Genomic DNA, 16631 nt, shown 5'->3' on the forward strand with positions numbered 1-16631 from the left:
AGGACCTAATGAACACTGTTACACTAGGTGCTTGCTTTCAGCACGAAAGCAGCGATTTCCTAACCTCTTACAGACCAAGATTCCTTACTCTTTGTTCGCACAAAAAATTGAGGTCTTTGCATGTTCATACCCGTAAAGTACCATTCGGTGTCATCATAAACTCAACCGCATATTCTCACGATATTTCCGGTTGTCACTCTATTTGGCGACATGCATGCGACGGTAAAGTACGCACAGAGTCCAGCCGCACGGTGCTTATCTTAGAGCGTTAAAGCATCACACTGTCTCAAGTGAATCTTGCAAGTAGCGAACTTGAAAATCCAGAACCTTCTTCTCCTTTCTCATCATCCTGCGATTGCCTGGAACCGGTCTCGGAAAGTGACTTTTCGTCTCCATTAAATGGCAATTAAACATCACAGCTTTCTGCTAAATTAATCAGCCCAGCATCCAGCTCACTATTCCCTCCTGACTCTGATCAAAGTGATCCAGAGGTTTATGGAGAAAAGGGTGGCTTGAGAGAAAATGAAGAGGATGAGGATGATATGGGTTGCAGGCCATTAGCAGAACTTGATGAAGATTCCCATGAATCAATGACGCGAGGAGGAGCAAGTGGAGAAAGTGCCATCGAAACTCAAGGTAAAATGATACGTACTGCAAATGCGTGGTTTCATAATAGCAAAATCCTGCCGCGTAGTTTTTTGCTGTCTACGCTCCAAATCGAATAGACTTTAATTGCGAAGCCCGAGGCTGCCTTAGATAACAATCACTAAAGTGGGCACTCTGTTGTTGTTTGCAGACACTACCTGCTTGCAAGACAGCCACCGTAAAGATAAATGTCAATGTCTTTGTTGGGGCTACAGTATTTCTCTATTTCGATTCCAATTTATCGGAATTACAGCAAAGTTCTGTTCGAGAACATCTACGTTTTCAAGGAGCCACAATAACTGAATTTTATCACAAGAAAGTCGACATTATGTTGTCTAAACAGAAGCGCCACGAAAAAGCAGAAAAAGGTTTAATATTAAAAACATCCTCATCACTAGGTGCATTGATGCTGTGAAAATCTCATGATAAAAATAAGAAAATATGAGATTGTAAAAACGTTTTCCAAAGAGCAAAGTTAGATGGGATAAAAGTTATTATTATTTATTGAAGGTGTCGCCCACTTATAATGACCGGATTTGGAAAAGATGTTCTTCGATGATAAGGGCGTTAAGCCAGGGATGATTGACAAAAGAGGTCAAAAGAAGTGTAGTCAAATACTGTGGATTACAAAAAAATAAGTATTCATGTTGCAAGTGCCAGCCACATACAAAATGCAAAGGACGATACTAATTGGAGAGAAGTGGACAAATTGATAAAAAGGCAACAGACGCCCGAAAAATTTGTAGAGTCAATGATAAGAAAGAGTGAAAATAACATGGAAGGAAAAACTCAAAGTCTGTCCAAATTTTCAAAACTAAAAAAAGTAGGGAAATATAATGCGTAATGCTTTTTGTCGAGGTTCTTGGTCTACGTAATGCCATTAAAGAAGAAAAAATCTCTTGTCTCAGATACCATTTACTTTTACAAAAAACTGATGATAAAAATTACGGCTACATCAAACCTGGTCGATTTGACGGATTTGTTCAACCGAGGTCAAGTACATGTATGTTAACGTGCATAATATTACGTAGCTCAAGTGAAACTATGATTAATTAAACAGTTGTGTGATTTATCGTTCTTCTGAAAATAAACATTTTTACAATTCGTGCGATCCACTCATTTCTCCGCCTTTTAAACAGACGTTACGAAAATAATTTGTGAAACATGAAAATGAAGTGCCTAAGTGTTCACAAATTGGATAAACAAATGTCACGAGAAAAATAAAATTGCATTCATGCAAATCATTCTGAACGGTTGGCACACTGGAGGCATTTCTCTTACGCGCTGGGTGCGTTAGGGGGAACCTCTGTCTCCCTTGCTTTATTTTCTTTGCATGGAGGTCTTGGCCTCCCTCATCCGCAGCTCTCCTGGGATTGAGGGGTTTCTCCTTCCTGGTGCCAGCAGACTCCAGGCGCGTGTTACTACTTGGATAGGTGACAACACGTAATAACCAGTGGTGTTGATTTTTTCTCCTTTTTTTTCCTTCTTCGTAGTCACCCGCGCACCGGTGGCTCAGGTGGTTGTGCATCGGGCTGTCACGCGGGAAGTCGAGAGTTCGACTCCAGCCGGACTCAGGACTCAGGGTCTTAAAATAACTGAGGAGAAAGTGCTGCCTTTGTAATTACACCCGCAAATGGTTCGACTTTCAAGTCTTCTCGGATAAAGACTGTAAACTGGAGGTACCGTCTCATAGCCCTTGTTGAAAACAAAGTAGTATGGGACGTCAAAGAACCCACTCACTTCTCGAAAAGAGTAGGAGACGTTGTCCCCGGTGTTTTGGTCTGACCTAATCTGCTCGAGGGCATCATTTACTTTCTGAAATAAATTGTAAACTGGGTAACAAGCAGTCTGGCCAAAGTCCCCGACAAAAAGCATTGTATTAGTTCTGAAAAGCCCCGAGGGGGAGAGACTAATAACTTCACTTCATTTCAGATCACTTCTAAAATCGCAATGTTTTTCTTTATCCTCGTATCCCGCGTAAAGAGACACGAAAAGGTTTTCACCAGACCAGACTGGCGGTTTAAAATCGGGCCCTCTCCATATCAACAAGGCAGTTAGTTACCAATCTGGTTTTTGCATTGTATTTATAACATTTTGCGCGATTTCGAAGATGGTATCCACCTCTTCAGATTGCAGTTTTGACGCCAATAGGTAAGGCTTTGCTTTTTTGGCTCATTTATGGAGTGGATGAGGTCAAGAGAAAATGAGGGGACAGAGAGGGAGGCTCCCGGTCCAGCCCTTGGGATATGTCATGCCCACGAAAGTTATTTTTAGACGAGCGGAAGTCTTTGCTCTAGCGGAAGTCTGTCTTCCGAGACGTCCGCATGCAGGCTAACCTCGGTCTGATGTTTGCCGCCATTTTCTCTTTTCACTAAGAACCTGAAGAGCCTGAGATAAAGCGCTTTCTTGATTCAAGTCCTATTTTTTAAATCGAAGTCAATCTGTTATAGTTGATGAAGCTTATTACTTATCGCGTGATACTGAGTATGGTGTGCGGCATGCAGACATCTGTCCTTGGCCCAATATTATATTTGTTATATACATCTCAACTTGGCGATATTATCAGGAAGAACGACATGGAATCTCATTTTTATGCGGATGACTCGCAAATTTATTTTTCCTTTGATTCTGCTACACCAAACTGTTCGTTTGTGGTTTCTCGTATGGAGGCTTGTATTCATATGACCTTGTGTCCTGGATGTCATGTAACAAACTGAAGCTGAATGGCGATGAGACGGAACTTTTAATTATCAGTCCTCAACATCAACTTTCTTTTTCCTTTCCGTCTCTTACAGCTCATGACGGATCCACCATGAAGCCTTTTTATCTGCCAGAAATATTGCGCAACTTTTCCATTTTCTTGACGTGGAAAAACTAAAAATAAAAACAAAACGGAGAAATTCCACGCATATTCTGACTGGATCGCCCTATGGCAACCCAGTGATTATCCCAACCTGTTGTATGGTTGGTCAAGCAAGCATGTTCCGACGAAGCAGAATTTTCCACTCTGCAAAAAAACCGACCATCAATATCTTTGTTTGGAGGCATGGCACATTAATTCCAATAACTAGACTACAATCGCATGTGAAAGTCAGAAAGAACTGCTTTTTCATATCGTTAAAATATATTAGAAAGTGACATGGAAATGGTACTCAACTATAGCCCAAATTTTAAATTACTTTAAATGAATTAACAATAAGGAACAAACCGACAAACCATAATACCTTTCTTTGGAATATTATTATTTTATTAGTATTTTACAAACCACAATATGATAAAAAACTGCATCAACGCAAATGCTCCCTTTTATTTTCTTCGTTCTTCTCCCGGCCCCGACGACGCCTGCGAGGAAGTTTAAAAGCACGTAAAGAACATTGTAGTCAATATTAAATTAAATCCTGTTAGCGTTCCTGTTGACACTGTACTAATGGTTCGTTTAATAATTAACATAACTCGATCAACACCTGCAACCCTCTAATGCAGGTGCACCTTCTTCTCCTTCGATTATGATATTAAAACGACAGCAACGTTTGTCTTTGGTCCGACCACTTCATTTCCACGTGGCATCTCATTTGTTGAATCGTCATGACTTTTTGTGCTCCATGAAGAAAACTTAGTTGGTTCGGTTTGAGATATGGTCCGCTGTTAAGGGAAAACATCAATGGAGTATTTCTCGGTCAAGCTTCAAGAATCCTTCAAGAAATTGTTCTGCCTCTGCTTTCAACCAAAAACCGTCTTTTCTTGCATTTTTTTCTTGCAACTATGCTTTATTAAGACTTTCGAGAACAATAATTTAACTCTCAGCAATTAAACACTTGCAATATTTAAGTAGCTCAGTACGTCAGTATTTGTCATATATTCACTTAATTAACGCGTCAATTTGAACATTAGAGAGACATGGTCATTTTTATTACAAACAACTGAAAGTTGGCCTTCGAACCAGCAGTATATCTCCACTGGGATTCAGCTGAGAATGTATCGGCTACGTATTTTCCTTACGTTATTTTACTCGCCGTTAAGTGTCTTGGCTGCGCAAGGCAACACACAGTGCCGTGAATCAGGAAGTCAACGTGGAGTCGCCCTTCGACATGCAGTCTACAGCTCCAAGATAATACAACGCTATTTTGACTGCGTTAACGAGTGTATCAACGATCCGCCATGCGTGAGCATCAACTTTTGGTGGGACACCAGGAAATGTGATTTGAACTATAAAACAAAGGAGCACAGTTGTCGTGCTTGTTTCGTAGCTGAACCACACTCAACTTACATGGGAATAGGGAAACCACCTGGAAACAGCGGTAAGCAATAGTTTAACTCCGTTTTCACATCGTTGTTTTTCGAGATCACTTTTAGGATACAAAATTTCAAGTGAGTAACGGTGAGTGGGTACAAAACGAAGACCGAGGACCACTTCAAAATCGTCTTGAAATCACTTGAAACTAACTGGAACATGATTCTCGACCGAAAACCTAGAGGAAACAACATTTGCGGTTTACAAAGAATTTCACCAGGGTCTTCCTTTTGTAGAAACCCCACAAAAACTACAAAAGGAAGCCATCTTTATATCGCTTGAAAACAGCCAGAACATGATTCTCGAGTGAAGTGAGAAACAAGAAACTTGGCGATTTTCAGCGAATTTTGACCAGTTCAAATTCCCAAGCATTGGCAAACAAAATGGCGAAAAATCCCTTTGTATCAGTGACCAACCTTTTAACGAGGTAATAAGATTTAGCAATACTCTCTTAGGGCCCGTATGCACTAGGCTAACAAAATTTGTTTGACTCTACCAAAAATCTTGACAAAAGTTGTCTCCACTAAATTTTCAATTTGGTAATTGTGGGCGGACAATATTTGTGAACCATAAAGTGTCAATCACGTTGAAATTGAATTTGCGTGAAAGCTTTATTAATCTTCGATAGAAAATATTGCTTCGACATATAATTGCTTTTAGTTCAATTACATAGGTGATGATTAAAAATTCTCTGCCCTGATTGGTTGCTCTTGAGTAAATAACGATCTTAACGGTTGTTTTCTTATTTGGAAGCCAGAGATAGGTCTCTGAATCATTTCTTGTTAGTATACTCCTGTAATTCAGCTGACTTTTTCAAATCTTTCCTTATCGAATATAAATTCTTTATACCGCAATTGAACTTGTTAGGATGTTTTTATTAATAAGCAGCTTCGTTATGCAAAGGATATAAAAAGAAAGAGGAGTGCGTCAAGCCATCAATTTCAATGCTTAAATAATGTTTTGTCAATTTAAACCGCAAAGCCTGCCGAAGGCACTTCAAAAACAAGTAATTTATCCTATTTTGAAATCAATCTCCAGAGCAATTTTCTTTATGGAAGTTTATTAGTATTAAAAAAAAAATGGTCCTTGATCTTTAATGTTCTCTCTTGAATATAACCTTATTTGTTAGGACAGTAGGAACAAGAAAAGATGAGGGTAGGGAACTCATACAGATGCCCCCTTACAGGTTTTTTTCAGTCTCCGCTCGCTACTGTGCTGTGAGAGTTATTTTGGTTTCGTGCCCATGGTCGCGCAACCAGTGATTACCAATCAGGTGTCTTTCTTAAAGTAGCCGCGCATCATGACCACGGGCTAAATTGAGATTGAAAAAAAAATTGGAAGAGGCCGTTTTATGGTGGATGTGTTCTCTCCCCTCATCCTCTCTTGGTAGGAAATAGTGCGGACTTTGGTCCATGAAGAAAAAGAACATCGTCGGTTAAGCGCTAACAATTATATTTTCTCTGTAAAGGATACGCCAATTCTTGTACCGCTTTAAAAAGATTGGACCCTACATCAAACAGTGGAGTTTACGCCATTGATCCTGACGGTGAAGGAGGCTTGCCACCGTTTGACGTCACTTGTAACATGACTGACAAGAATGGAGTTGGCGTGACAGTCATCAGTCACGACAGTGAGAACAGAACGCGTGTCAAGGGATGTGAACCTGCTGGTTGTTACAAACGTGACATTCACTACTCCGGAACAACTCTGTCTCAACTGGAAATGTTCACCAGAGTCTCCTCGGACTGTGAACAGTTTATCATGTACGAGTGTCATCATGCTGCGCTTTTTCGCAACAAAGTGACAGGAGCATGGTGGATGTCACGTGACTCAAAAAATATGACTCACTGGGGTGGAGCATCTGGTCATAACAAGTGCGCATGCGGGATGACCAACTCATGCGCAGACTCTCGCTTTAGTTGTAACTGTGATAAGAATGACTATGTCTGGCGTGAAGACAGCGGTCTCCTCACAAACAAGACTCAGCTTCCAGTTTCGCAGCTCAGGTTTGGAGATACTGGAGACAAAAGGGAGCAAGGGTACCACACACTCGGAAAATTCAAATGCTATGGAACAGCATGATCTCAAGTGATCTTATTTCACAGTATCTATTACGGTCTAATGAACAAGCAATTTTCTTTTGGTTATGACTTTAAGGGGTTATATCTCGTAGTTTTAGGTAAAATTCTTGTCACGAAAATGCTGATAAAATTAAAAAAATAGAAAAACAAGAAAGATTGAAAGAACCCTAAGGGATGCATGGATAGACCACGCACAAAGTTAAAAGCAAGGGAGCTTCTTGAGATGATTTGGATGGGGTTACTGAATCTTGGCTGAGAAGATGAAGTTTCGACCATTTTCTCAGCTACTCACATGTCAGTCAGCTAACAGTAAATTGAAATACCTAGAATATAAATAACCTTAGTTTGATCGTTCTGGGACTGGAAAAACTGTATAACATGGAAACATGGCTTATTTAATGATTCTCCAGGTTATAAATGGTTCAAGACTGACAAATCTGCTCATCCGATGTCAGGTCACTTTAGTTACAACGGCAATCACAGATTTAATTAGATTTGCACTGAAGCCTGGGATGAACTTTGGAGGGAGCTGCTCTCAAGAAGACCTTCCAAACACTGTGCCTTTTCCACGTTTAATAATATACATGACAATATGATTCGATTATGATTGGCTGATAGCAGTGCTGTATTTTGCAAACAGTGCAAAAAAGACTTAACTGATTAGAGTGTAATGTGAAGTGCTAGTTTTGAACCCACGACCTTCGAGTTAGATCACAGGCGGCCCAGACTCGGAGGGTAGAAAATTATAAGGATTTGTATGGGAATCTAAATAACAAACTGAAAAAGGTATTTACACGCAAAAGTTCTCAACAAAAAAGCCGTACACGGTATAGCTCCATCTTGCCCACTCGGGAAGCCAATCACAGCGAGGGATTTGGTTTAACTTGCCCGCTCACGGAGCTAGTCATATAATAATGTATTGTATTGTATTGTACATAAGGACCTGGAATCACTTGAACGTCACGCCATGCATTATCTAATCACATTTTAGGTGCCATGTGCTTACAGACCATTATGTCAAAGTCGAGCCATTGCCACTGTGTCATTCCAGTTCTGTCTTCACTGCGAAAAGCATCTACACTGAAATTCCCTCCCTTCCCTCCCTGTCTGTGATTGTATCACATTTAATGAGCTATTTAACATGGACTCATACAGTGTTTGCACTTTGTAAAATAATCATGTGGTGTCACAAAATTCTTTTTTGTTTTGTTCTTTGTTTCCTTAGCTGTATAGTTTATTTCGTTAGTGTTAATTATTTAGTGTTAATGTAGTGTCGTAGTCAACCGTAATTGGTACCTTTAAAAAATAGTTTGTAACTTTATTTGTTCTTAAAAGTCTCCCTTTTGAAAAGACTATTGTAACTGTAGGATTGTAAGTGTCGTGTTTAAACAAAAAGTTTCTCAATAAGTGTTAATTGTAGAATATATTATTATGTAAAGATATAAATGTAAGTAACGCTTTGTAAGGGTGTGATGGTAAACAGTTGAGGGAAAGTTGACCAGAGGGATGGCAAATTTTAGAAGAAAATGGAGGGTAGAAACTCTCAAACAGTCAATGCTGAGAGTCTTTAGCAGAGCCCAACCGTACATCAAGACAAAACCCCTTTGTCTACGGTGGAGGAACGAGCGTGGAGAATATTACTGTACGACTCTTTAGTGTAAAGGAAAACAGAAAAGCTGAGCGCCGGAGTTGACAAAAGAGAACAGGAAAAGTACTAAGTCCGAGAAAGATAGAAGGCGCCGGAGAGCAGAAGCAGAAGCGGACCGAGAAGTAGTTGGTTTTCAGTTGCATTGTTGGCTGGTGTTTGTTGGTTTGTGGGTTAGTCGGTTTGTTGGTTAGTTGGTTAGTTGCTTTATTGGAGTGAAACCGAAGAACTGAACTGTTTAAAAATGAAAGTACACAGAGTAAAGTAATTAGTTAATTTAGTGTTGTCATTTAAATGTATATAAAGCATTAAGTAAATCTAAGTAAGATTAGTTAATTTAGAGATAGTAACTGTAGTAACTGTTATGCTTGTAGTTAAAATATATCTTTAATTAAAATTCATAAGCGTTTCTTAATTTATGGTGGTTAGTTGTACCATTGTCGGAAGGAGTTTGGGTGCAATTTTTTTTTTCTTAATTTTGTTCCGATTGCGTTTTGTTTCTTTTCCCGGGCCTTACGGACACACGTCACATATAGTCGATCGTGAAATAAATTATGGGTGGGGATGAAGTGTTCCCATGCGGGTCCCCTCATGCCCCATAGACTCACTACACTAGGGTTGTGTGACTTCTGATCGCACAACGGTTGCCATAGAAACCAGGAGGCGCAACCATAGATAGGATAAGGACTTCTCATTTGGCCTTGGGGTTTGTAACCCCTTGGAGACGATCGCCACCTGTCCTTGCCGGACATCTTAGTTAAACTGCCTTTTCATGACCTGATAATGGAGTGCTTCATCTCCTACCCCATCACTTCACAATCTGTTGTCTGTTGCACTTGTTGTTGTGGGTTGGGAACATTAATCGTGCAATTTGGAATAAATAAGCACTTGTAATTTTTTCAAATTTTCTTGACAGCAATAATATAGTTAGCACCTTTCCTACAGCTAAAAAATAAAACTGCTAAAATACCCTATGTAATTGGCCACTGCAATAATCTTTGTTTGTCCCCCCCCCCCCCTAAATGTTTGCATAAGCATTGTTTCCAGTTTCTCTTGGGACTTACAATGGTGCCAAGAGAAAACAAAAACAATGCTTAAGCAAAATTTGGGGGGACAAACAAAGAATATTATGGTATTTTCTGAAGTGGCCTATCGATTTATACGCATGTTCTTCGTAAATTTATTTTATCGATCGCTAAGGTTTTTTTTTTTCTGGTGGCATTTTCATTGAAGAATTTCTCCAAAACGGACCATTTAACTGCTAATTTTTCTTTTAATTAAACGCAATTCTGCGTTTGTTTTCTTGCGTTGTCATGGAAAATAATTCTTTTTTCGGATTTTGCGTTTTTTTGACGCTGAAGAATCTATTGATCCAAGATGACAATTCCCTATTTGGATTTTCCAAAAAAAACGCACCTTTTTTTAAATTGTCGTCTTATGCACGTGCATATGTATGCATACCTTATTATATATAAATTAAAGAGTTAATTTAAGTCGTGCCAATTATGTTAAGCGTTATTTTCCACAACGTTAATTAAGTGCAGCGTTAATTTCCTTGCTATTAATTTCCATTATTTTAAGCCTAATTTTGAAACATTTTCAGACATTCATGACACCTAAAAAAAAATATAATAAGGTCCAAGCTTTCTTTCTTTCCGTTAACCCCTACATTAATTAGAATTTTGAGGACTGTTTTGTTGATCAGAGGGGTCAGTTTTGTGATTAAAGTGATTTTTTTTGCATCCAGTGTTGAATAAATTCCTTTCAGTGGTCACCACCAACTGTGTCTTAATCGCGTTAATCTCCTTTATTGTGAAAGTCTACCTATTCCTTAGCGCACCCTGGTGCCTACAAACACCCGCCTTGTTTGTTAGCTACGCCACGCTGATGAGGCCCAGCTGGGCCGAAACAGTTGTCCGTGGCTACTGATTGACTGGGTGTTGGCCACACCGGGTTGGTGTTAGCGTGTGTTACATTGCTTTTTTGTTTTCTCACTTGTGTGACACACCGATTCCAGCTTCCCACACGCTTGCCGTCGGAGAACAGTTTTGCTGTTTTCAATCCAGCTCGCCTCGTGTCTTGCATGTGGAGCTGCCACAAAAAGGGGTGCCTTAAAAAAAGTCAACCTGGTATGTTAGCTGCGCCATGCTGCTGTGGCCTACCGAAAAGAAGAAATAACCCAGGGCGAAGCCCTATCAGTCTATCATCTTGCTTTCGCTTGTGGTATCGCTGCATTGGCCTTTGGCCTTGCAGTGTTATGTCAGGTGCTTATGTTGATCATCAGCACAGCTGGGTTGAAGATGATCCCCATGATGTGTCTGTCGTGTCTTTAGATGATTCTGTTCCTCCGTCTTATGCCCAGATGGCCCTGCCTGGCCGCTGTCCAGGAGTGTCGAGTCAGTCTATGGAGGATGATTACATTATGAAAAATGAAGCGCGTCTTTCTGATGTCGAAAAGGATCGGATCCATTCGTTGAATATTCTTCCTGAGAGCCCCTGTACGGCTCACTTTGTCTTTCCTGCAAGATACGCCTTTGTCTCAAGTTTTCACTGATTTTAAAAATTGCGGCATTCGTGTACCTGGTGTTAGGTGTTTGCAGCGCAGTCCCAATGGTTTTATATCCGTAGGGTTTTCTACGTCCGAGTATCGTGATTGTTTTCTTCGTAAGTCCTCGTTCATCTCTCATCGTGCTCGTCGTAATTCTAGGTCGTTCACTTTCGTGGTAATCTATGAGCTCCTGGATGAAGCCCTTTTTCATCGTCTTAGCCATTATGGCTCTGTACATGGAATTCGTCGGTGTGGCCGCCAGGGTTATGATGACATCCAAAGTGGTACACATGTGGCTAGAATGGAGTTGTCCGAGTCAATTCCTTCGTTCATGCGTTTTGGCAGGAAGCCCCTTAGGATTAAGGACGAAGGTCAGGTCCCCACCTGCCGCAAGTGTCATTTGCCAGACCATGTTGGCAGAGCGTGTCCTAAAATGTTGTTTGTTTCAACTGTGACCAGCTGGGTCATACCTTTAGTGACTGTACCGAAGATACTAAATGCAGCATCTGTAAGGAGGATGGTCATTATGCCATTGATTGTCGCATGTCCTGGTAGCGTCGTCCTGCCTTGGCTGACATTGACGTTCCCCCTCCTGTGTCCCATCCTTCGCACCCTTCTACTGATGTGCCTCCTGCCGGTTCTCTACCTCCTTCTGATGTTTCTGAACGCCCTCCGCCTGTTCCCACGTCTCAGCTTTTGTCCGCAGATTCTTCTTCACAACCGCCCTCTGATGTTCCGCCTTCTTCTGTTCCACTTTCTGCACCTCCTTTGCAGTCATCGTTATTGTCGTCATCGTCCTCTTCTGGTATGTCTGCTCCTCAGGATTTTCCGTTGCGCTCTCCATTCTGCGCAGTCTACTCAAGATTCCTCTCAGCAGTCTGCAGATCCTTCACAGCTCTCACAGCCTCAATCTCTCTTCGAGTCTCCTGAGCCTCGCTCTGCGCCTTTTCCGGTTCCTTCCCCTCCATCAAGCGTTATTACTGGTACGCTTACTGTATTGGATTTGGAACTTGCCGCTGAAGTTCTTTCACAATCTCCTCCTACTGTTTCAGATGAAGCCTTGGCTGCTATGGAAATTGTTTGAAGTTAGTCCTGTTGTTTCGCCTCCTCCGTCTCAGACTTCTGTTCGTGCTTTTGTTTCGCGTGTGGCGTCCAAGCGTAAGCCTGCTAGGCTGGACCCTGCTGATGGTCCTGCTGATGGTCCTCCTCCAAGTAAGAGCGGAGGGGTTGGCGCAGTGGTAATATCTCTGCCTTCCAACCCCAAGGTCCCGGGTTCCATTCTTGGTTCTGCCGAGACTGGAATATTTGGCGACCTTCTTTCCCGCTAAAGTTCACTCAGCTTTCCATCCTTCCGAGGTCGGTAAAATGAGTACCAGCATGCATGGACTGCTTAGAAGCGGCTGCAATTTGCGCCTGTATATGCTTCCAGTCCGCTGGGGGTAAATTGATCATTGTAGAGCGCCTTTGAGACGTTAGTGATAAGGGCGCTATATAAATGCACCACTTTACTTTTTTACCTTTTTTTACTTTAATTCGACTACACCCTTACCGGTTAGCTCTGGTAGGAAAACATAACCCTCGTCCTTCATGAATTTTCAAATTGTTTCCTTAAATTCTGGGGGTTTCAGTATACTTTTTTTCAGAATTATCTTATTGATATTCTCCATGCTTAGTACGATGTCTATTGTTTTCAAGAAACCTTTATTACTGATCTTGAAGCTTTTTGTACCTTTTCTAGAGCCTGGCGTGGGCCTACTTTCTGGTCTCCCGCTTTTGACAAACGAGCCGGTGTTTTAACTTGCTTTTCTGATTCCTTTTCGGGTGTAATTAGGAATTGAGAAAGAGATGTGTCTGGTAGGGTTATTAGTCTTGTTTTTTCTTGTTTTTAAACTCGATGATCTTGAAAAATATTGTGTAGGCTAATATATAAGTCAACATCAAATCGACAGTTTCGGAACTTCTAAAATTTGTAACATGGATCGAAAAGCCGAGACGTTCACATCTGGCAACAAATGTAGATCATTCAGTTTTACTCTACAGACTGGAAAATCGTTTTAACATCAGAGATAAAGCACTTTCTTGATTCCAGTCCTATTTTTCAAATCGAAGTCAATCTGTTATAGTTAATGAGGCTTATTACTCATCGCATGCAGAGATCTGTCCTTGGCCCAATATTATATTTGTTATATACATCTCAACTTGGCGATATTATCAGGAAGAACGACATAGAATTTCATTTTTATGCGGATGACTCGCAAATTTATTTTTCCTTTGATTCTGCTACACCAAACTGTTCGTTTGTGGTTTCTCGTATGAAGGCTTGTATTCATGTGACCTCGTGTCCTGGATGTCATGTAACAAACTGAAGCTGAATGGCGATAAGACGGAACTTTTAATTATCAGTCCTCAACATCAACTTTCTTTTTCCTTTCTGTCTGTTACAGCATCATGAAGCCTTTTTATCTGCCAGAAATATCGCGCAACTTTTCCATTTTCTTGACGTGGTAAAAATAAAAATAATAATAAAACAGAGAAATTCCACGCATATTCTGACTGGATCGCCCTATGGCAACCCAGTGATTATCCCAACAGGTTGGTCAAGCAAGCATGTTCCGACGAAGCAGAATTTTCCTTTTTGCAAAAAAAAACCGACTATCAGCGTCTTTGTTTGGAGGCATGGCACATTAATTCCACTAAGTAGACTACAATCGCATGTGAAAGTCAGAAAGAACTGCTTTTTCATATCGTTAAAATATATTAGAAATTGATATGTAAATGGTACTCAACTATAGCCCAAATTTTAAATTACTTTAAATGAATTAACAATAAGGAACAAACCGACAAACCATAATACCTTTTTTTGGAATATTATTATTTTATAAGTATTTTGCAAACCACAATATGATAAAAAACTGCATCAACGCAAATGCAAATCTGCCTCCCTTTTATTTTCTTCGTTCTTCTCCCGGCCCCAACGACGCCTGTGAGGAAGTTTAAAAGCACGTAAAGAACATTGTAGTCAATATTAAACGTAGACCCTCCGTGAGGGTACACTGGGTGGCCTGTGGTACGTGCAGCATTCCAGGCAATTTTTTCAAGTTGGGGGGTCATTAAGACCATTTAAAGTGCCATTATGACGAAAATCGCATCTTTTCTATCGAAGCCATTTTAAGACATAAATAAGTAGCCTGCATGAGAAGAAAATTGCTCTTTACTATTTTCAAATATCTCTTTTTGTTCCAGAGATATTCAAGTTTTTAAAATATGCAAATTGGCCAAGTGATGACGTCATACACTCAACCAAATTTTGATCAAATATGATGAAAAAGGATATCTCAGCCAATTTGCATCAGAAATGTTTGATTCTTTGCAGTAAGATCCTACTAGATGTGCTCCATAATTTGAGCTTAACAGTTTCGTTACCATGGCAACATACTTGGTTCCAGACCTCTCCAATATTCGCGTTTCTGGCCACCTTTGGCATTCTATTTTCATATTTGCAAATGGTTCCTCATATACATGATCCAAGAAGCATATAAATATGCTAGCTTGAGTTTGTGGCCTTGTTTAATGTTTTTCGAGCTGAAAATCACTTACATATTGAAATCAAAGGGTGGGGACTGGAAAAGAGTGAGTTGCCATGAGAACAAAATGTTTTATAGCCGTAGGTGTGTTTTATGTAGAACTATTAGCCTACCAAGTTTCAATCGTCTGCGCTGCAAATTGGCGAAGATAGCCCTATTTACATAGTTGATGTAATATTGGGTTGAGTGTATGACATCATCAGTCATCTCATTTGCATATTTTACACATTTTTCAAACTTAAATATCTCTGGAACCAATTCAGGTATTTGCAAACAGTAAACGGCATTTTCATTCTTTCATAGAATTCTTTGTGATACGCCTAAAAAATCAAGAGGTAAAAATTTGATCATAGTGGCACTTTAAGGGGTCACCCAGAAGTCATACCAGCAGAGGCCCTTTGGCTCACAGGTCCTCACACCTTCGTACGACGAAACAGATCCTTTTCTGAGGTTAAAAACCTGGCTACCGGCTTATTACTTAATCATTTGTCAGGAAGAAGGAACTCCTGTCCTCTTTAGAAAAAAAATAGACACGCATTGCTTACGTGTGGTAGTGAAGTAACACAGCGATTTATTCCATAATGTCAACTGAGCTGTGTGTTGTCTTCCAGGAGATCCAAGTTGTCCTTGCGTAAGATGTAGCTATAATGTTCACTTGCACACAAGCGACATGTTAATAACAACAAGGTTTATTGCATACGCCTAAGTTCTTACAAGCACGTGGAGGCTATGATAATGTATTCTAATTATGCAATTAAGTAATGGTCCGGCTAAGAAGCAGGCAGAAAAACAATAGCCCGCGGCAATAGCGTCGGTTAATTAAAATGTGCCAACATTTTTAATCAAATTAAGTTCGGCTGTTCTCATTGGTGTAAGCAGCTAAAAGCGCGAAATTTGAATTTCAATGAAAAATGTAATCGACTTGCCGTCTAAAAAATTAGATTCTGTTTCGTAGAACAAATCATTATGCCTTCAAAAACTATGTTTGTAAATATCGTCAAGATTCTATGCGCCATTTGCCGATTGGCGAATGGCGCATAGAACAATGCCCAAATTTGGCCGAGAGACAGAGATCAAGGGCATGGGGAAGAAGAAATCCAAAAAAGGCTTTTTTTTCATTTTTTTCTCATCTTTTTTCGACATTTTCCGATATTAGCCAATCAGATGCCTCGATTGGAGCAGCAGCTTCTAAGTACTTTTGCCGCTGGGCTGCCTGCTTCTTAGCCGGACCATTACTTAATCCTGACACCTCCCTTTTTTTAAAAACAAGATAAACCTGGAATGAATGATCAACCAATCATTAAGCACGAATCAATAAAATGAACTTTGCTCGAATGTTTGCATTGTTTACTGTAACTGAACAGTTCAGTTCATAACATAGTCCTTGTATCTTGCTGGCAATCTCACAATACGGCCACTGGAGGTACACTTTGCTTGTGTTGGCAGAGGGCTGCTTTCATTGGCAGCAGGCAGGGCCGATTCAACATTACTAACAGGAACCGAGGGTGTGGCAGAGACAGGCGGTATCACCGCTTCATCTAGGGGTGGTCCCGTACTCACGACTGGGGGCTCATTTGTCAGCAACAAATGTCGACGATTGCGACGGTAGGCAGTGCCGTCAGGTGTTGAGACTACATAGGATCTAGGAGCTGCATGCTGGGCAGTAACAGTTGCTGGCTCCCAGGTCTTTCCCATTCGTATACGCACTGTTGCATGTGGCTTGATTTCAGGTAACCGCTTTACACCGTGATCGTAGTACATCTTCTGTTTATCCCTACGCTCCTTGAGCTTGTCATAGGCATTGTGAACCACTTGAGGCTTCAAGAGGGATACAGTA

General features: G+C 40.6%; 1 protein-coding gene across 1 annotated transcript; it reads left to right on the forward strand.

Annotated features, from left to right (window-relative positions):
* The first annotated feature begins 4477 nt into the window (after positions 1 to 4477).
* LOC137975782 (contactin-associated protein-like 2) lies at positions 4478 to 7161 on the forward strand. The gene is made up of 2 exons (XM_068822967.1): positions 4478 to 4943; positions 6405 to 7161. Exons 1-2 carry the CDS (start codon positions 4619 to 4621, stop codon positions 7016 to 7018), a joined length of 939 nt encoding a protein of 312 aa, XP_068679068.1. The 5' UTR covers positions 4478 to 4618; the 3' UTR covers positions 7019 to 7161.
* The last annotated feature ends 9470 nt before the right edge of the window (positions 7162 to 16631 follow it).

This window comes from Montipora foliosa, chromosome 1 (genome assembly GCF_036669935.1).
Source record: "Montipora foliosa isolate CH-2021 chromosome 1, ASM3666993v2, whole genome shotgun sequence".
NCBI classification, from domain to species: Eukaryota; Metazoa; Cnidaria; class Anthozoa; order Scleractinia; family Acroporidae; genus Montipora; species Montipora foliosa.

Excerpts from the sequence above, each read along its gene's own strand:
- LOC137975782 (XM_068822967.1), top strand. The coding sequence starts at position 4,619 with ATGTATCGGCTACGTATTTTCCTTACGTTATTTTACTCGCCGTTAAGT. Across the intron at positions 4,944-6,404 it reads GAAACCACCTGGAAACAGCG|GATACGCCAATTCTTGTACC; the intron begins GTAAGCAATAGT and ends TTCTCTGTAAAG.